This window comes from Melanotaenia boesemani, chromosome 2 (genome assembly GCF_017639745.1).
Source record: "Melanotaenia boesemani isolate fMelBoe1 chromosome 2, fMelBoe1.pri, whole genome shotgun sequence".
Classification (NCBI taxonomy): Eukaryota; Metazoa; Chordata; class Actinopteri; order Atheriniformes; family Melanotaeniidae; genus Melanotaenia; species Melanotaenia boesemani.
Genome location: NC_055683.1, coordinates 5,510,220 through 5,531,525, shown reverse-complemented (window position 1 = coordinate 5,531,525; position 21,306 = coordinate 5,510,220). Strand labels below are relative to the sequence as shown.

At 43.3% G+C, this 21,306-nt stretch overlaps 1 protein-coding gene across 11 annotated transcripts in view; it reads right to left on the bottom strand.

Annotated features, from left to right (window-relative positions):
* Positions 1-360: 360 nt before the first annotated feature.
* LOC121653619 (histone acetyltransferase p300-like) overlaps positions 361-21,306 on the bottom strand; it is a 28,054-nt gene continuing 7,108 nt past the window's right edge. Inside the window, exons 7-31 of one of the 11 annotated variants that reach the window (XM_042007262.1) lie at positions 20,824-20,929; positions 20,570-20,698; positions 20,330-20,483; positions 20,040-20,223; positions 19,645-19,722; positions 19,274-19,359; positions 18,949-19,101; positions 18,140-18,655; positions 17,641-17,880; positions 17,350-17,545; positions 16,626-16,777; positions 13,763-14,002; positions 13,050-13,138; positions 11,880-11,990; positions 9,917-9,973; positions 9,306-9,383; positions 8,910-8,977; positions 8,564-8,714; positions 6,268-6,528; positions 5,986-6,151; positions 5,673-5,840; positions 5,419-5,580; positions 4,962-5,243; positions 2,604-4,859; positions 361-2,153 (exon numbers count right to left, since the gene is read on the bottom strand). In XM_042007262.1, coding sequence (XP_041863196.1) covers positions 1,734-2,153; positions 2,604-4,859; positions 4,962-5,243; positions 5,419-5,580; positions 5,673-5,840; positions 5,986-6,151; positions 6,268-6,528; positions 8,564-8,714; positions 8,910-8,977; positions 9,306-9,383; positions 9,917-9,973; positions 11,880-11,990; positions 13,050-13,138; positions 13,763-14,002; positions 16,626-16,777; positions 17,350-17,545; positions 17,641-17,880; positions 18,140-18,655; positions 18,949-19,101; positions 19,274-19,359; positions 19,645-19,722; positions 20,040-20,223; positions 20,330-20,483; positions 20,570-20,698; positions 20,824-20,929 — 6,503 coding nt within the window. In that variant the 3' untranslated portion in view covers positions 361-1,733. Of the gene's footprint in view, positions 4,860-4,961; positions 5,244-5,418; positions 5,581-5,672; positions 5,841-5,985; positions 6,152-6,267; positions 6,529-8,563; positions 8,715-8,909; positions 8,978-9,305; positions 9,384-9,916; positions 9,974-11,879; positions 11,991-13,049; positions 13,139-13,762; positions 14,003-16,625; positions 16,778-17,349; positions 17,546-17,640; positions 17,881-18,139; positions 18,656-18,948; positions 19,102-19,273; positions 19,360-19,644; positions 19,723-20,039; positions 20,224-20,329; positions 20,484-20,569; positions 20,699-20,823; positions 20,930-21,306 lie in introns of all 11 variants that reach the window. The other 10 variants (XM_042007270.1, XM_042007211.1, XM_042007229.1 and 7 more) reach the window with 10 other exon arrangements.

Genomic DNA, 21,306 nt, shown 5'->3' with positions numbered 1-21,306 from the left:
GCTCTCCTTAAATGCCGACCATTCAGTCAGAACTTTTTTTTGCATTTTGCTCACCGAAACTGAAAGCATCTCAATGTGTATGTTTATATTTGAGGCTTTGTTTTTAATCCTCTGCAGAAGCAAGAGGTTGATTCTGCATATGTATAAACAATTTTTATATTTGCCTTTTAGTTGTAAAGTCTATAGTCTACTAATGCAACCAGCATCAGGCTGTTTAGATCAGATCTGAAGTTCACCTGCTCTAAAGCAGGTTTGTCACATAGCATAGGTTGCCATAGTGATCACACCAGCGTTATATTGACTAAACTACTTTTCTCTGTGTCATGTCTTAATTGATGAGCCATGTGTAGAACAGAACACTATCGGTTATTTTCATTTTATTATAAAAAAAATAAAACAAAAAAAACAAACAGTTTTGAGTCCACAGTTTGCTTCCTTTGTACAGTAAAAAATATTAAATAAAACTCCCAAAGTTCTGATCAGAAAGATAAAGAGGATGGAGTTTGTAAGGAAGGAGCTCAAAGTCCCAAACCCTCCCACCCCGAGGAGGATATAAAGTCCATGGGAAGCAGCAAAGGGGACGAGGAAGAAAGAGACGGAGAATGACCGCTCATACCGCCTTCTTTCACCTCATTTCTGTGCAACACAGTTCATTTGGATCATCATCCTCTTTTCTCCAAACAGTAAAATCCTAAAAACACTATAAGGACCCCCCCACCCCTATGTAATTAAAATGTTACAGGCACAAAGGTATGCACCCCCCTCCCCAAGCCTCCATAGCTCCATGTTAAGTGTCTTTAAAAGGAAGGAGTGCACACACATTCGAGGGAGAGGGCTTGCATGTTTGCGAGGGGAGAGTCTCTTCCAGCATGATGGACGTCCAGAAACAGAAGCCGGCCGGGACGTCCAAAAAATATGTCCGCTGAACATCTCAAAGTCGGAGCAGACCGTCGAACGCTGCAATTAAACGGTGGCGTTACTTCCATTTGGACAAAGCCAACTGAGGACATGTAGAGTGAAATGGCATATTTACTACCCTCCCCATTTTTAACAGTCAATAACAAAAATATATTTCTATACGAATCGTAGCAGAGAATATAACACCCCCCATCCCATGAAGGAAAATAATAATAAATAAAGCAAACCCAAACATTAAAAAGATATGCATCATGTTTGGATTTACAAAATTCACATCACTCTGCAAACAGAAATGGACAGACTGAATGATGGGTAACAGCAACAAAAAAAAAAAAAAAAAAAGATCTTTGCATTAAATCGTTTCCTCTTTAAGTCTGGACCTCTTAAAATCTTACAAACATTTCTTTAAAAAAAAGGCAAGTACTTCTATTTACCCCCCCCCCCCCCCCCCCCCCCCCAAAAAAAACCTAAAATATCACCTTTCTTCTACAAGAGGGGGAGATGAGGGGAAGAGGTGCTGGTTGCAAGAGAAACTCTCCCCCTCTTTGTCCTCAATTGGCAAAAAGAAAATATATATATATTAACAGCAATAAGTTACAATTCATTTATTCTAATTCATTTAACAACTGCTTGATTTAATGTTCATCTCCCATAGGAAGTTCAGTTCAATGCATCTTTATTGAAAACATTTTAAATAACATTTTATATCAAAAAAAAAAAAAAAAAAAGGTTAATAATAACACTGTCCTGGGTGAGTGCAGTTTGTGCGGAGCTTCACTGAGCATCGTTGGCTCAGTTTAACACATTAAGGAGTCCTACATGTGGTCTAAAGAGTTGTGGTTCATGTTCTGGCCCATTGGGTCCTGACCGCTGCCGCCTGGCCCGTGCAGACCAGCCATGCCGCTCAGCTGAGACAGCATGGCGCTCTCGTCCGACCCAAACTGCTCCATAGTGTTCTGCTGCTGCTGGCTTGGTGGCTGTTGCTGTTGTGGAGGGACTACCATTCCTGGATGGTGCTGGTTCAAGTGGCTCGGGTGTGGAGAGCCAGTCTGTATCTGGGGGGAGATGTGATGTGGGGAGGGCTGAGGCTGCATGCGTGGGGATGGGCTGGAGTGTGGTGGCTGTGACTGGGGTCTGGGAGAGGGCTGTGGGGATCGCACCTGGTTAGCGAGTGACGTGGGCAGCGCCTGGCCCTGCAGGTGTGGGTGTGGAGACTGGGCCATCTGCTGTGGTTGCTGAGGGCTCATGGGATTGCTGTGTTGGGCTGGTGACCCGCTAGGACCCAGCTGCTGCTGCTGGAGCAACCTCTGGTGGAGAGCCTGTTGAAGCAGTGATTGGGGTGGGGGTCCACTTTGGGTAGACTGAGGGCCCTGAGATGGTTGCTGAGGACCTCCTACACCTTGTCCTGCATCTCCCCCTGGGAGGGCAGCCATGGAATTCTGCTGCTGCATCTGAAGGTGGTGCTGGTGCTGGAGCCTCTGCTGAAGTGCAGCTGTGGCCTGCTGTTGGGCAACTGAGCCTGGGTAACCTGGGCCCTGCTGACCTGGGGGGGCACCTTGTTGCTGAGGGCCATGAGGTGGGCCTCCATTTGGACCCTGTCCCACTGTAGGAGGCTGCATCCCCTGCTGTCCCATGAATCCCTGCCCCTGTGGGGGTTGAGGTTGCTGGAACTGACCATGATTTACTCCCATTTGCTGTTGTTGCTGCTGCTGCTGCTGCTGTTGCTGCTGCAGATGTCGTCTCATAAGCAACTCTCTAAACTGGGGGTTGACGTTTCCCATCTGCAGCCCCTGGGCTTGCATTCCTCTTCCTACCCCTTGCTGCTGCTGTTGTTGTTGCTGCTGGAGAGCTGCAACCTGCTGCTGCTGTAAACCACTGAGCATCGGCCTCTGCTGCTGTTGTAGCTGCTGTTGCAGCTGTTGCTGCTGGACTTGCTGTAGCTGAGCCATGGCAGCCATGTTGACATTTGACCCTCCCTGACCCCCTATGTGCATTCCCGGCTGACCAGCACCTGCAGCATTCATGTTCACCTGTGGGCTTCCTCCTGCAACCACGTTTCCAACAGGACCTCCAGCAGGACCAGGTCCTCCCGGGACTCCTCCCGGGACTCCTCCTGGGACGACCCCTGGTCCACCAGGGCCCCCCTGCACCCCCTTGTATTTTGAAGCCCTCTGTTTGATAAAAGCAGCCATGAGCTGAGGGTTAGAGCGCAAGATGTTGAGGACTTGCTGTTGTTGGAGTGGGGAGCTTGGTGAACGGAGAGTGCGTAGTAGCTCCTGAAGAGCTGCCTGGGGGATGTTTCCACCAGCAGCACCGACACCTACAGGGAGGGCTCCACCTGCGACCCCACCACTAGCACCTTGCTGCTGTTGCTGCTGCTGTGCCATGTTCATCAAGGCAGCATGGCCCTGACCTTGCTGGTGCTGTGCCTGATGCTGCTGCTGCTGTTGCTGCTGAGCTGCCATCATGGCTGGATGGTTCATTGTGTTCATCATAGCTTGTCTCTGCTGGGCTGTCACACCCTGTCCTGCCCACTGTTGCTGTTGCTGCTGAGAGTTCTGAAGTGGAGCAACCATCCTCTGCTGCTGAAGCTGCACCTGAGTTGGGAGCTGGCCCTGTGGCAAGTTACCCTGCTGGGGGGGTTGCTGCATGTGACCACCAGCCCCAACCATCATCCCCGGTGGAGCTCCTTGCTGTTGATCTATGTGGGCTCGACCAGCTGCCACCGGTGCTTGACTTTGTGGTGGTATACCCTGGGCTCCAACCATTCCTACTGTCCCCGGGTGTGCCATCGCCATCTGCTGAGGCTGACCTTGTTGGTGGTGAGAAGACATCAAGCCTGCAGCTGCTGCTTGTCTTTGGAGAGCCATCTTCCTTTGAGCATCGGCCACCTGTTGAATCTTTAGTGCTATTTCTACTGCTGCTGGTGGAGGGCCGGAGGGGGCCTGTTGCTGCTGGCCTGGTGGCTGACTGGGAGGTGGCTGACCCCCTAAATTTCCAGCCATGACAGCGCCACCAGGCTGCTGCTGCTGAGGAGGCGTTGCAGAGCCAAGAACTGGTTTACCCTGGGACTGGTGGATTGGGGAAGAGCCAGGGGGTCTGCTGGCATAAGGTGGCAAATTGCTGGGGTGCTGCTGAAGCTGCTGAGGGTTGGTACCTGATCCGATTTGTTGCTGCTGCTGAACTTGGAGCATCTGCTGCTGATGTTGTGGAGAGTTCATCATTCCTCCTCCCCCACCTCCTCCAGTTGCCATCTGCTGGAACTGATGAAGAGAATGTTGAGGAGGTATCCCTCCTGGTTGCTGTTGCACTCCATTTCCAGGACCCATTCCCTGTTGTGGGGCCGGAGTCATGGTCTGAGTTGGGGTCTGAGGGGTTGGGGGTTGGGTTCCGCCAGATGTTGGGGTGCTTGGAGCCGTGGTGCCATTGTTTCCTGGTGACGGAAGACCTACCATAGGTCCTCCTGGTTGTCCTCCGGCTGGCTGTCCCACCCTCTGCATGGTGGCCATCCTCCTCCTCAACATCTGGGCCTGCTGCAGTCTGTGCTGCAGCTGCTGCTGTCGGAGCTTTTGCTTGATGTTCAGACAGAATGGGACGGGACATTTGTTCTCCTGGCAGTGTTTGGCATGATAGCAACACAGAGCAATGAGCTGCTTGCAGATGGGACAGCCGCCGTTTGTCTTGCGTTTGCAGCCTTTTGTGTGCTGAACAACCCGCTTCATCTTCTGGCAGGACGGCAGTGAGCAGTTGGCGTTGCGGCACTGGCATGCATGGACCAGCGACTGGATGCAACGCTGGATGCTGAGCCTACGTGAGTCACCGGGACTCTGCGTAGCTGCTGCTGCTGGGTTGTTGCCATCATCATCCAGGCCAAGCCCCAGCTTATCCATCTTGTGCTCATGACCTTTAGTGTTGTAGCAGGTGATGCACAAGTCATAATCCTAGAGAAAGAACACAGGAAAATTAATATACATCAATTTCATAGACATTCTACATTCCTGTTTTGGCTCCATCTATCAGAAAGTCTCATCACTAAATCTTACTTCACAAACAGTGCAGTGGAAGCGGGTCTCCACGTGGTGTTTGCACTCATTGCAGGTGTAAACAAAGCGGTCTTGGCTTTGGTTGTGCAGCTCAACCAACATACACATGGAGCTCCACTTGGACCTTCTGAGAGAGCTGAACTCCAAGTGCTTATCCCTGGCGAGAGTCAGAAAGGCATCACGGCCATCCATCAGGTCACAGGCCATCAAGGGGTCCGAGTCAGTGATAGGAGGCAGCGAGTTGGCAGTTGGACCGGCAATGAGGCGGATGACAAAAAAAACCTGCCGAAATAGAGCATTACTTCATCTTTTAGTGCACTGCCACTATAAACTTTAAATCTGAAAAATTTCTGCTGGTCACAGCAGCAGGTCTGATGAGAAAAGCCACTAACATCCTAAAAGTTCTCCTTTCTAATCCAATAATCCTCAAACCTTTAATGACATCAGGCCGACATACCTCTTTATGTTTCTCCATGGTGGCATACAGCTTTTGGGAGAGATCATTAGAAACACTGGGCATCCCTGGTTTCTTCTTGTTGGCTCGGCTCAAGCTACTCTTGTTCTTGCTTGTCTTCTTATTGTTCTTCTTTTTGGCGTTCTTGCTGTCTCCTTTTGTCGCCTGTAAATCAGTTCATGGCAATTCAGTGCACAGAACGATATTGTCACAAAATAGGAGCCTGACAGCAACGAAGACGTGGATAAACTACTCACATCTGTGCTTTCATTGGAAGTACTGTTCTCCTCCCTTTTCCTCTCCTCTTCCTCCTGCTCCAGCTCTTTGATGCTCTCCTCCAGTACGTTGGGCCAGAAGTCTCCCTCAAAGTACGGCAGCTCCTTGGCGCTCGTCAGACGGTCCTCTGTTGCCTGCTTGAAGATGTCCTAAAAAGGGTGAAAGAGAAAACCTTTCTGATACTTTTGAAAATTTATTGACATAATTTGAGCTTCTATGGAACAGCTGGAAAACCTTAAAAAATTTAAAAGAATGGGAACTTATGCAGTTGGGTTAATGCTAGAAATGTCTCACCTTGTAATCATGAACAATCCGCTCAGAAACGGCTTTATCCAGCATCTTTTTGTACCACTCCTGGAGGCGTTTTGGCTTCGGGATCTTCTGGTCCGCTGGATGACAATGGAAGATATAATCATCCCCTTCGCTGGGAGGACAAGCCCAAATATGGCCTGTTGTAAACCTGAAATGATAAAAAAGGAGATTTTCTTTACTACATTTTGTATTACTGATCATTTTCAAATCAACTGATAGTGTTTAGTAGCTGCACAAGTGTGGGGTCTCCGCTTCTTTCCTTACCCCTGCCTTTTGACATACTCCAAGTAACCTAGAAGGATCTCATGATAGACGGCCGTCCTCAGTTGTCGAGGTTTGAAGAAGTGCACGCTATCCAGGTAAGAAATGTACACCCGTCTCTGATTGGGAGGGGGGCAGTCTGAGCCGTACTCTTGAACGTGCATGCCAAAAAAACACACATCTGCTCCGTCGATATCCTCAAATGCAAACAAGGCTTTCATCCTATATGGGAAAGACTCAGCCATCTCTCCACTGTCTACAAACCTGGAGAGTAAAAAAGAAAATTTAAATGACTGCTTGGAAAATAGCCATAAAATCCAGCATGCAGATATGATGCAAGTAAGTAATATATCGTCTTTCATTAGACACAGGCTGTTGTTTCTAGGAAAGTCTTTAAATCTTTATCCTCATCACTAACTGCGGATTGATTAAGTACAACTCTGGTTTTCCATTAGAAAACCCAAGCGTTGGTTTGGTTTTGTGGGATTTCCTCCTGCAGGACGCTTTAAGCATCAAACATTTAATTTCCTGCATTTCTGCTGAATTTTTTGTACCACTGTGTCTCTTCTCAGCAACAGTCTTTTAAGAAATTGTCATTTTCTTGGTTTCTCATTCAAAAAGCAGCATCTGAAGATTCAAAACAATGAAAATCTAAAGCAATAAAAAATTATTACCAATTTTACTCTATTTTAGAAGTTTTATGCTGGTAAATCAGTTATTCCAAGTTATCATTAACCCTGCTGAGTCAACAAAGACAGGCCTGATTTATTGCTCTGTTCTCTTGTGTGCACAGTGTAGCTCCTCCTTCACATTGCTGAAGGATATATTGAATTTAACGCTGGAGAAGAGCTGGATGTGCGGAGACAGCCTGTCTGAGATCCCAGCACTGTGTGCAGGTGGAGAATTACACCACACAAATTCAGTGATTGTGCTAAACTAAATTTTACAGTAGTGGCGCTGATAACTTTAAAATGTATCTAAATACTACTCCAAAACACACATTTTTTCCACCATGTCAACTGTGTTTCTGAGGATGTTTTGATAATAAACAGACAACTTATAGAAATAACAAACTTCCCTTTTTACCATAAATCAGACACCTGGTAGTAGGAACTGTTTTTTTCCCCTTCATTTTCTTTTAAATGAGCAAAGTGGGTTTTATGTACATTTTTCATTTGCTGCCAAAACATTTAGCAGTAATGCAGTTAACCCTTTCAATGCTTTTTTTTTTCGTAGAGCGAGTTTTTCAGTGACTGAAATAAACTGTATTATGTATGTATTTGTGGAAGTAAATCTGCTTGAGCCGTCTCCAACCTCATGGTTTGGATTTTCAATACCAAAATTAAATGTTTGTTATGCCTTTACTGTTTCATTGATTCCTATTATTTTTGTCCTGAGGAAATGGAAAAAAATACCAGAAAACACAGTACAAACATTAAAAGGGTGAAAATGAGAAAATGAATGGGAAATGATGAACAGCACACTTGTTGTCTCTTTTCTGCCAATCAGGTTTACTTCAACTCCATTTCTGTGAATAACTTCTCCTAAATATCACCCATGAGGTTTTGTGAAGTGAATAGCAGCTCTTTGGGTATTTGAAAATGTGTCTTCAAATCCACATACATATAAAATAACTAATACTAATAAACATACTACAAGCTGCAAAAGCATGGTAACATTTTATATGCAGATTTGTGCTATTCTACCCTAATAGAGGCAGTCTCACATTCTTCCCACTAGAAAATAACTATGGAGGGAAATAACAGATAAAAACCAGATGACGCAGCTTTCCACCAACACTTAAATGCAGCATCTATTAGTAAAACTAAGGAGTTGTGAGAGTGAGAAAGTAGTCTGAAAACTCCACATGCACACAAAAGCTAATCCGTAAGCAAATGTAACCTGATCTATGCACATCAGGTCATGCACGCATAAAAAAAAAAAAAAAAAAAATATATATATATATATATATATATATATATATATATATATATATATATATATATATATATATATATATATATATATATATATAAAATGCATTTTTACTCTATAAATGTTTTCAATATTGACACTATATCCCTTCTACCCACGTTCACATGCTCACAGCTCCTCCTGGTTCTAATTCCTCTCGCTGGGCTGAGTGATGAAGCTCAAACATTTGTACAATTTTTCATCATCACTTTAACAATCAGATCGAAGACTGTGCTGTAAACACTGACGTGATCCGGAACAACGTTCAATCTTAATGAGAAAACCACGATTCTGTATGTGCCTGTAATGAAGTTCAACCACCTACCTGGACTTCATGCCCGGCTTGACCTCAACCACCTTGTCTGAGACATGGACCACGCGAATAGTGACCTCTCCAGACTCCAGGTGGCTTTGCCGCTTGAGGTAGTCGTTCACTCGCGTCTCCAAAAAGTTCCCCAGCTTTGTCTGAGGAAGCCCTGTGAAAAAAAGAAAGAGACAACGTATGAAGAGAAGAAGCTTATAGCAATTTTTCAATAAGTCTAAAATGTAGGGGGAAAAGCAACAATTAAATACAATCTGAGTTTAATAACACAAAGTCTAAACAAAGTGGGCAAGAAAAGGAGGAAATGCAGTAAAGTACAGGAATGATATGAGTCAGTAGCTCCACTTACGTTTGGCGGCGTATTTGTTCTCTTTCCGCGTCTTATTGACCTTTTTCAGGCAGTTATTGCATACAAAGCTGTGGTTGGGAAGGAAATTAACAGTGACCAGTTACATTTGCAGGTTAGCATCAGCTCTGTAATAATAAGCACCGACGACAAAGACAAAGTGGCTTTAATCAAGAAATAACTCTGTTCTCATACTGGTTGTCCACCCTTTTAAACAACTGTAATGACTGGGAAATTGCTCACATCTTTCAATCACAAACAGACCACACATGAGGGGAAGGTTTAGCTTTGATGAATGACACATTTGCTACATTGTCTGTAAGTTTTAGTTTTCCAGCACTTTAATTTAGCTTTCAGACCCAGTCGTGCGGCCCAATGTGTGCATTAAAGTTGGCTCACCCTGAAGGCCATATGGTTTCGTTATGCAGGACACAGATCTGGTGCATTTTACGACCGCAGTCGGTACATTCAACAAGTCTGCGTGAAGAGAAAAAGAGAAGAGACCAAATATCTTGTTAGTAAAACATCTTATCATTTGTGATGCAACACCTTCTTTGTTCCTCTGCTAAACCTGAGAAGTAGGGTTGTTAGGATAATGGCAGAGGTGAAGATTTCTTAATCTTTTTTTTTCCAGATTAGTGATATTGGCTCTGCTGACCACCACCTTTATGTTAAACATCCTTTAAAGTGGCTCCTCCAAGTTAATGTGCTCTCTCTTTATTTGACTTTCGACAAACCAAAACGTTCCCAAACCGCTGCCATGATGTTAGGCCCTGAAATTAAGTCCATAACTTTATTGTTAACAAATGTTTGCTGAATGCAATCAATTGCAATATTTCTACACAGGTAAATAAAGAGGATTATGAAAAATAACATCAACTATCTCAAATAATCACGATCAAATGATCAATAGAGACAGAAAAATCACTTAAAATTACACTTAAAATACACTGGATCTTTTGGTGTTGCATAGAAAGTAGGAAAGGTAAAGAGTTAAAATGGGCACGTACAACTCAGGGTCGAGGGTGTCATTCTTCTTTCGCTGGAACTGATCCTTGTTGATGGACCTGTGGAAATCACAGAAAATAAAGTACTGAAGTCTGCAGGCTGTGAACAAATTCCTGACCTCTGCTCAAAACTGCAAATATAACTTTAATATTTTAAATCACTCCTTGTTATAGCAATTATTTGACAAAAATACCAAAAATAACATCTTTGCATGGTGTCTTTAAATGGCAGGAAATGAAAGCCCTGTCTAAAGCAGAATAGCTGCAGAGATTCCTTCGTACATCCTGTGTGATTACGCACACATAACGCACTGCAGATAAGTTTTTGGAGTTTCTGAGATTAAAATGTGACAAAACAGACAACAAAATGAAATCTACACTCCACCAGTGGAGACGTGCAGTTGTAGAAACTATGATGAGGTTAAAAGGGAATTATCCAACAAAGACATAGAGGAGATCTCCGCTGACTGTACTGAGCCAATTTTGGAGAGCTGATGGACAAATATTTTTAAAAAGTTTTGTAAAAATGTTTTTTGTTTGAGCAACTGTTGGCAAATTTGGACTCATGTTGTGCTGTCCAACTAAACCTTCATAACAGTGGCCATCTACAAACATTTGTTAAAAAAAAAACAGCCTGCACGTGCCCAGTGTGTTTAAGCCTCTGTAACTAAGTCCCAGGAACAAAGTGACATGACAGCTTAGGAGAGAAAATTTTACTTTGAGTATCCAGAAGGGGCTAAACACATAAGTAAACTCATCTGCAAACTTATTATGCATGTCCAAAATAGAGTTTTATAACAATGTGAGCACAGTGTAAACTCAGACCTTGTTAGATGTCATTCATTTAGATGCATTTTGGATTTAAGATCTTTTGAATTCTAGGATGAAAGTTAAACACTTCATAGACAAATAGTACTCAATCCTCACCTCGTGTCAGCTAATCTAACTAATCAAATGCTAACAACAGAGACTGTAAATAAACACATCTGTACCAAAGCCGTTTTTTAAAAAGCAGACTTAGTAAAGCAGTCCATGATTTCATTTTAAAACGTTTGGGTTAACACTGATAGTTCTACAGACATGCTGTTCCTCACTGCTGCAGACATGACACCAACACGACAGTCCCTTCAACTCATTACTCCTGCACATGCACCAGCTTGTGTTTTTACTAAAAGCTTGTAACCAGTGATGATTGTCAGTACAATGAACTTTTTCAATTTTTCCAGTGATGCGCCCCCTATCGATGGCTAATCCGGCATCCATCTTACATCCTACTAGTACTGCGAGTTCTCTCCAGCCAGTAAAAGTCAGTCTTATCTTGACTCGTCTTATCTCTTGTTCCGTCTCTTGCTTGCTTCTTCTCTCATCCTCTAAATATGTTTTTGTTTCATTGCTCAGCACATTCAAAACGACCAGCGTGTTAATATCCATTTACTAATGTGACATGGTGCATAAAAGTGAAAGTCGCTTGCAATGTCACGCAGCATCCCGTATAAAACCGTGGCATAGTACGGTTTCTCAGCCTCAGGACACTGCTGGGCAGCGACGGCTCCGAAAATGCTCATAATAGATGTCACTGTGCCATGAAATGAGTCCGTAACGTGTAGTTTTAAGGTCGGAAAGATACGTAATGTGTCCCTTACAAACAGAAGGAGAAACATCAGATGCATCCAAATTACTGCCGGTATCTGATATAACCTTCTTTTGACTCATTTGTGTCTTGTGCAGCTCAGTGGACAAAGAATATTGTTTTTTATTAAAAAAAAGTAATTACGCAGATATCAACTAATTTAATCTAAGATTTGTGCCTGTGTGGACTAAAGAGCCATGAAAAAAAAAAGTTATTCAATCCTGGTGTGAAGTTTTATAACTGGAACTGTTAAACTGGACAAGCATTACTGTGGAATGTCTAAGTGAATATTGTTTGTTAAAAGAAAAAAAAGGTAAAGAGTGTAATGGTACTCACGTCTGTGGCTGGGAGGGGTCGTCTCCAAGAGAAACACTCTCGCCTTGGATTTCGTTGAAACACTTCTCACAGAAGTGGTACCTGTCAGCAAGAAGCCCATATTTTGGTGAACTACACCGTTCGTCATCAGCACAGCCAATCACAGAGAGGGCACGAAGAAGCAGCCGCCAATCAGGGCAGGGCAGGACAGGCCAGGGGGGCGCGCACACAGGAGGAGGCAGAGGGCAAGGTGGGTCGTCGCCAGGAGGCAGCAGCCAATCGTGACGCAGGGTTTTTGAGTGGGCAGGTGTTTTGATTTTGCGCGTAAATTTCGGAGTGGATGATTGGTCACACCAAAGCAGGCCAATGCAGACATCACAAGCGTTAAAAAAAGGGAGGGAGAGAGGGGGAGAAGGGAAGGGGGAGGTCAAAATGAATATTTAAAAAAAGAAAGAAAAAAAAAGCGTGAAATAAGTTGTTACAGGTCAGACGAGGACAATGGAAGGACAGAGAGGGAGGTTGGGGGAGGAGGGGGGGCGGACAGAATGTGAACAACAACCAACAGAAGACAGAGAGCCAAGGCAAAGCAAAGATTAGCGTCAGACATCCAGTGGTAAACAACAACAACAACAACATTACAGCAACATGAGAGACCACTAGGAGCTGTGGAGGAGCAGGGGAGTGAGGAGACGAGGCTCCAAATATGAAAAAGTGAATGAGGAAAGAATTAATAAATGATAAAGCAACAGAGATCCATCATCCTTTCTGGTCATTTATAAAGTGGGAGCTGTTCTTCTGGTGGGTACCTTGAACCCACCCCTTTCCGCCCACTAAGCTTCAGAAAACGCCCGCTGTCGGGTCTTAAAAAAAGGCTCAATAAATGAATCACTGCTGAAGAAGAAAGGAGCCCACTTTATGAATGACAGCATAATGAGAGTTAAAACAGTAAACTATGAAGATGGAAATGGTGCCAGGGTAACCACTGGAAGCCAAATTTAAACTCATCTGTGATTGTACTGATTGATTGATTAATGCTATGCTGTGGAAAATATAGCCAATGTAAGAATTAGAAGAGAAACACACACAAGCTGATCCCAATAGCTGAATTTTCACAGAAAGGTCTAAATCTAAAATCTGCTCTGAATGCATGTTGCCTGTAAGATGCGTGTCCGGTGTGCCGACATCCCTTACCTGTTCTGGTAGCTAAAATAAGCAGCGTCGCGTTGGATGGTGCATAATTGTTTTCCATAGCAGCAGAGAGTTTGGGGGGAAAATTCATACTGCAAGAAGAAAGAAAGAAAATATTTGCATATCTGTCATTTGGAAAATCTGTAAACAAAGTAAATAAATTGCAAATTCTCACAACAAAGCTCGGCTGTATGTTTTTAAGATCAAACCCAGTCTAAATGTCACTTTAAAATTATATTTAACAGCTTTTTATTACATGAAAGGGGTGAAGCTAAATTTTAGCAAGAACATAAGTGAGGAGAAAGGAAAGTTTTACTCAGTTTAGCAGAAATATTGGAAGAACGCACTAAGTCAATTCTGTGTAACAGGCACAAACATATGATAAAAAAAAATACCTCCTAAGCGCAGTAATTAGAAATAGATGTATACATGTATGTATACATATGTATGTAAGTAAAAATATGTAGTTTCACATTTCAACCCAAGAAAACAGCCAGTTTTTTTGTCTTGTTAGTTTTTGATAAGATTCAATAGAGAAGGACACAAGCTGCCAATAAGAACTTTCAATGCTATTTCCAGGGTTTGTGCTAAGCTTTTAGGCAGGTTGTTGGGCATTTTTCTCATTCATTTTTCTGCACTTAATTGTAAAAGGATTCATATATATCCACAAAACTTATATATCCCACAATATTTAATAAACAACAGCTGTGTCTCACCTTCCTCCCACAGCAGTACCCTAGGCCTTGCATGACTGGGTCAATCTCAGACTCAAACACCTCAGCCAGCTTGGAACAGTACTTGTAGACTCTGGATGTCTTCCGGTTGTACAGCCAGGCGTTGTTGAACATCAGCCAGATGTCCTCAATGTACTGCCACGGCTCTTGGTACTGTCCTGTGTCCAGCTTCCGCTTGATGGTCGACAGGTCCATGGGGTTCTTCACGATGTCAAAGTAGTCCTGGATTGAAAGAGGGCGCCGTCCAGATGAGATGTCATGTCGAGGTTACAAAAAAAAAAAAAAAAAGATCGAAGACACCAGATGGTTTGGTTGAAGAGGTAAAGATGGGTTGTAAGGAAGAGCACGCCCAATGTCATCAGCAGCACAGACGGGGGAAGACGTGATGAAGACGTTGCAGTCAACCAGGTGGGACCAGAGTAGGGAGAGAAGAGGGTGCAGGGGAACAATGTTGTTGAGCGCTGCAGAGAAGAAGGTTCACGTGCAAACAGAGAGACATGACAACTTCTGCCCTCCAGCTCTCTGCTTTGCACCCAACACTTTAAATTGAAGTGCCTATCTGTGCTGTGAACAGCAGCCAGGCGACAACTAGTCTGCCCAGTTCTCTGCTGCCTAAAAGTACCTAAAAATGCAATTTTATTGTACAAATTCAAGCTACAAATTGAAGCCGAGCTGTGGCATTGTGGAATTTTCAATTTGTCTTTCGTCATTTTGCCACAGCTGCTAACAAAACGTCCAGGCTCAGATAGTTATCGGTGCAAAACTAAGAAGAACAGAGCAGCGTCAAGAAGAGAGAGAAATCTAAGCTTTTAGCAATAATGTTGGCATTAACAACACCAGCAGCATGAGAGGTAAAAAAACAACAACAGGCAGAGCAGAAGCCAACAGTGCTGAGGTAAAGCAAATGTAATGGGAGGTGGAAGAGTCTCCAAACGGTTCCTGCCACCTGCCCTCTACTTCTCCCCAAACTACAGCTACATTTTACAAAGCAGTGGAGACGAGGGTGAGGACAAGAAAACACTTTTTTGGGTAGTTTAAAAAAAAAAAAAAAAAAAAGGTGTGAGTTTCAAAGAGCAGGGTCCATCTCAGCATCACCATGGAAACAGCAGTTATGAACAGACCCTCATCTCTGAATGGAATCACTCACGTGGACAAACAAGTGATGCATATTACCATGACAGCCTGCAGAGCCAAATTCATGACACAACACTGCAGTAGATATAGATGCGTGTAAAGTTAATGCATCTATATTTAATTTTTTTTTTTTTACTAGTTGGAAGTTGCATCACTTGACTGTGGAGGTTGTAGAAGGCAAAATTAGCCAATAGCGTGATCCTTACTGATCACTTGAAGACGGATCAAATTTCATGTTTTGTAAGCTAACAAGACAGACGCTGTAGCTCTGAGGGCTGGGATGCAATGAGGGCAAAAAGGTTTCCACCTCTACACACTGCCCACCTGAACACTGTCAAACTACTACTGGTGAGGAACTGAACTAGAGAGCTAGCAATGGAAAACTATGATGAAAACTGCAAAAAAAAAAATAATAATCACAATTCAAACCTAAAATATGACATAAAAGTGTACAAAAAATGAGTTGTAAATGATTGCAACTGGCTCATGAACTGCACTTCACTTTTCCCCTCTTTAATTTGCTGATTAAAATACAGAGTGACGTATTAGGTGTGCTGCAAACCACTGACTCAAAAGCGTCAGAAGCAGGACTCCAGACTGTGACCATTTAGTTGCTTTTTAAAACCACTTTTGGGGGGGATCACAGCTACATATTACAGTTAGCTCACACTGTCGCCAACTGACTGTAGCTCAAAGGCTCTGAAATATTCGTTCATTTTACCAAATTAAGATTTACTTGGACATCATGACATCAGTTTAAAAAGAAGCACTTGTGCAATTTTTAAGATAAAAAAAAAAAGAAAAAAAAGAATCACCACAAACCTAAAATGCCAATATTTACTGGAAATCAATTCTGCTAATTCAACCTCAAACTTTAAACAGGACACACTTATTAAGTGCTCCAACAAGTGTGAGGTGAAACTATGGAAAGAGATGCACTAATGGAACTGTAGCAAACTATGCATCTATCACATTCAATGTAAAGGAAAGGATATTCACTACTTTAATGGCTCACATGTTTGAAAGTAACTAAAAACAGCAGGATTAAAAAATGACAGCTATAGCAGTATTATAATACCCAATAATGTTTCAAATGTGACTGTAAATGTGTTTAAAATGAGCTGAAAACAGAGACTGAATGTTGCTCTGTGTTAAAAGGTGTGGCTGAATTTATTAAAGCTCTAAACATCAGAAGAATTAGAGAAATGATCCATCTTCAGCTACTGTTTCAACTTGAATTTTTTTCTCTTAAAACAAGTAAAGTAGAGGCTACAGTGGCACTGGATTTTTAAACATCATAGTTGTGGTCCCCTTAAGATGTTCAGTTAGCAGTGAAGAGTTAGTCTGGAGCCCTGATTACACTTAAATTACATCTAAAATCTTCTCATATAATATCTTAAAACCTTGTTTTTAAACAAGTTTCAGCTGCATGCATGTTCATAAGAGCCGTTGCTTTGCTTTAAAATGACATGATTCAGTGAAGATGGTACAAAGCATGCATGTACGCTAAATCCATTTCCTTAACTTCTGGCATGCAATGGGGGCAAAACTAAACCAGATCAAAAAAACTTTAAGCAGTTATATAAAAATATGGCAATAATGAAAAAGAAGAAAAACTATCTAGAATGAATAAAAGAAAAATGTACTAAATAGAAAAAAAAGCTACATTTTCATGAGTTGAAGCAAAATGGCAGCCAGTGCAGTCCCTTACCAGGTTAGTTTTGTTACTAGTTCGAATACGTACGGGTATTCCCAGTAACTGGGGGTCCACCGGCTGACGGAAGGGAAGGGACTCAGGGTCCTGGCGGTACAAAGACTCCAGGGTGGGCATCAGAGCCTGACGCAGCTCCTCTGGCTTAAAGACTGCAAAGGAAGAAGTTAGGAAAAACAAAGAGATGAGACACTCCTAGCAGGAAGGATGACTCCTGGGTTCAAACTGCTTCACTCTCCAGGACAGCCTGGCATAGAAGAACTATTGACCGTAGCATTTAATAACACCCACAGTAACATCAGACCCGGACAGATTCAGAGCTAACCATGGTTCCCTGCTGTTCTGTTTGCTCCAACCTGGCATTTTGTCCACCACTGGACATTACATGGTTGAATAAAAACTTACTGAAGAGGAAAATCAGTGCCCTCCAACTGTTAGCAAGCCAATAGGACAATAAGGCCACAGCATTTATTCTAAAACAGATTTTTCTCCAAACTGACCATGTGAAACGGTTTTTAACCTGACAGAGGAAAACTTTTAAGCCATAATAGATACAACAATAGAACAAAGTTACGTCCCTTCCTCCTGAAGTTAATCCTCTAATTAGAGGTTTAACTGATGGCCATTTTAAACTTCATCAATGGTTTATCATTAGTCCTTTTTCGTTTACAATATAGAAAAATCCTTGTAATACAAGACAGCACAGTGAAGACTTCACTCTTACTTTTCTTCTTGCTCTGAGTGCTCGCTGAGGAGCTGTTGACAGCTGATGACCCTGAACCCTCCTCTTCCTCTTTGGGCTCCTTCTTCACCTCTGGCTTCTTGTCTTCACTTGTTGCTACTGACAATGACCCAGAAGATGAGGATGTATCCATGGGCTCGCCCTTACACCCGTCTCCAGACAACTTCTCCTTCTTTATCTGAGAGGAAGATTAGAGTGTCAGAATACAGATTTTCTTATCGGCAAAGCCCTACAGTTTCCAATCAGGTCTGGTATAAATTCAGATAACCTCACCTCTGGTTTCTCCTCCATCTTCACCTCGGACTGACCCTTGCCCATCTTCCCCTTGCCATCACCTTGGGATTCAACTGCTTCATCCTCCTCCTCCTCCTTCTTTACCTCCATTTTAACGTCTTCCTGGCTGGGTGCAGGACCGTCGACAGGGGCGAGCTGAGATTTGGGGTCAGTGCTGCTTGTAACTGAAGCTGGAGAGGACACCTGACCATCTGTGGTCAGAGAAGGCTTCGTAGAGAGCTGAATCATACATGACAAAGATGGAGTGGCATTTAGAAATGGAAAGTTTGAATCCAAACAGCAAACATGTCATCTTTTTGTATTGTTTAAACTCAAATGTTTATGAACTTGAATACCTTTATGAACAAAAGAAAAGTTTTCTTTCTGTCCAGTACCAAGTCTTTATCATAATGCAGAACCAAACTAAAAAAAACTGACTGAATATGATGCTCCAAGCTTTGGAAAGAGTAGAAATAGTGACAGCATTTTATCTACTCACTGGAGTCTGTGGCAGCTGTAATGACACGTTCTGGGTCGGGACTGAAGAAGTCTGGCCCGCTTGAGGGCCTGGAGAAGCCACACCCCCAAGCGTCTGCTGTAGAAGCTGACTGGCTTTCTCGGAGTTCATCGTCTTTCCTGATGGCAGCTGCTGCTGCTGTGAGGCTTGTTGTTGTTGGTGCTGCTGCTGGGGATGCTGTGGCTGGGGTTGGGGCACTTGGGGTGTGTTGGGGGTCTGTGGCTGTGGGGTCTGAGAGCGAGGTAATGTAGGCGGTGTTTGGTGGGGCTGAGGCGTTAAGCTTCGTGCTGGTGATGGGGAGTTTGTTCGGACAGGTGGGCAGTGAGGGAAGGTGTTGGGCTGGGTGGAAGATGGAGGAAAGTTTGGTAAAGGCCCAGCACCACCTGCATTAATGGGTCCCATAGAGCCTGCAGGGGCTCCGGAGCCTGGGACAGAGGAGGCGGACTGTGCTGCAGGGCTGCTTGCTGGGTGGGAAGGCGGTGTTGTAATTTGGTTCTGCTACAGAGGACAGTGCACAGGAAGAGAGAAAAAAAAATCAACCTTTTCATCACCTTATACGTCAATTAAAACAGAAACACAGGCCACTTAATAATGCTGATTTTCCCCCCTTATTTTTAGGAGGTTTGAAAGTTGTGCAGAAACATATGTCCTCATTCGGCATTCCTACGGCACCTTTTCCTCATTTTACTCAATATATGAGAATCACAGTTTTTCTCTGCTTATCCAAAAACCTCAGCTTCCTTTGACACTCAGAATGAACAGTTAATGTCATGCTATCACCCAACGCTTACCGAAGGCACAGCTGGCTGTGCTCCTGGCTGGTTCGTGCCAACAGGGCCAGAACCAAGTCCGGGACTAGAGCCAGGAAACTGGCCTGGAGAGAGGTACTGGTTCTGTAGCTGCGTAGCATTTGGCTGACCCATCCTTGCTGCTCCCATACCCATCTAGAAACAAGAGACATGTGAAGTCATCCATCACTTAAGTCCCTGTTTACTTCTAAATGACTCAAGCCAGCTCAACTTTTTGTACCCCCAAGTAACAACTGAAAAAATTTATTTGTGAATTACAACCACAAAGTTCATATAACCCCAAAGTTAAAGACAAAGTTAGGCTAACCTGGTTCATTGAAGGATTAAGAGGAAGAGGAGGTGTCGACCTTTGACCCATAGCCTGCATCCCCATCTGACCAAACTGGTTCATTCCTAAAAGTGAAGAAGACAGAAATGAGACATCCAATTAAGAGGCAAGGAGAACAAACACTTGACACATCCACATGGACTCTACAACTTACACTGGATCACTATATAGTTACTTAAAGAAAAACTGTTCCTATGACTACACCAAGTGCCCAACGTCCAGTAAAAATCTTTATTCTCGACTTTGGTTTTTATTTTAGTTTTGATATCAAAGTTCACCTTTGTCCTGGTGTTAATCATCACTTAAAAATAACAACTGCAGGGTGTCTTAAAAAGTTCCTCTAGCTGTACCTGCTGGGTTCTGCATTCTGTTGACCATCTGATTGGGAGCAGCTGGCCTGACCATGGACGGATCGGTATGAGGACCATCTGACAGGGAGAAGAGTTACAGAAAATTCAGATCTTATCTTCAGGATCACAATAAATGAGTGAAAAAAAAAATTTTTTTTAAGCATGCAAGTTAATTGGTGTGTCAGCCTGTGTGCTCTTAGTCCACATTAAAACCTCCCTGTTTTTTTTTTTATTTCACTTCTGATGTAAAAACTGATCCGTATTCAGCTTTATGTGCCAAAAAAATAAAATTAAAATAAAAAAGTTAAGCAGTCTGTATTGTTATCTCTACGCCAGCAGTTTGTGTTTGTGTACGTGCACTCAGAGAAATGTGTTATTCAGGTAACGTTACTTACTAGGGGGCTGTCCAGGGGGCATGGGTGGCTGTCCCACACCAGGGGGCCCCTGTGGAAGGCCAGAAGAGGCAATGCCAGGTTGGCCGGGCATCATGCCCTGCTTCTGGAGCCGAGTCCTCCTCTTTTCTTCCAGCTCTTTCTGGATTTTATAGATCTTCTCAGCCAGGAGGTGGTAGTACTCCGCCTGGAGAGGACACAGCAGGAGATTGTTACACAGTACAGTCAGGGGATAACAAATGTACGATGACCATGGCACATTTAATTATACTCTGAGCATGCAGGTCTCATACCCTACTGTTGGCCGACTCGTACATGTCCCCTTCTACTTTTCGTGCATAAGCCACCAGATTCTCCATCCGCCGGTCCTTCAGAGCAGCTGGGTCAGGAGTAGGAAAGATGGCCTGCACACTGCTCACACACACAAATGCATGAAAAACATTGCAGCTAACCTGAGTTTAGATAGCCTCTATTATCATCTGGTTCTGCAAATGACCTGGTTTGTTAGAACCTTTGCTAGACAAGAGACTCACAGTTTGTGGACAAGATGGTTGCGGAGGTCTTGCGTGATGTCTTCATGCCAAGACTTTCTCATCCCTGCAGCAGAGGGGGGAGTAGCTGTGGGCATGGAGCCCAGGTTCCCCACACTGTCGTTCATCAAACTGAGAGAAAACCACAGAAAAGAAGTTAAGATTTCAGGCAATGCAGGATTTATTTTGACTTTCTGAAAGTCTGCTGTATGACAACTCGACTAAAGCTGAAGCACAAAAGTGAAAAGCAGCCTGACCTCTGCGCTGTAATGTTGTTGTGCAACATGGCGTCTGCCAGTAATGTGGACTGCTGGTTGGAGGGCTGCACCCCCACTCCACCATTCACTCCCATAGAGTTTCCTCCTAGAAAGAAATCACAATGAAGTTAAAAAGCTGATGATAGCAAACAAAAGTCTCTGTGCCAAACATCTGAACATTAGTAGTTTTTTGGCCTGGAGAAAAATTAGTCAGTGTCCACTTCAGAATTTATTCCTTAGCAGCGAGAAAGAGATCACCATAAGACATGTGACTGTGGACTACATTTTAATATAAATCAGATTTGTTTAACAAAGTGACTGATCACGAGTCAGCTCAACAGTTGGAAAAAATTAAGGTCATACAAATGTAAAACAAAGACCAAGTCCAATGTGCACAAAGACCTGTTATGTCCTGTGAACAGCAATTAATTTACTGCATTTGAAAGCTCAGCAGAAAAAGTTAGTTCATTTAGGTTTAGTTAA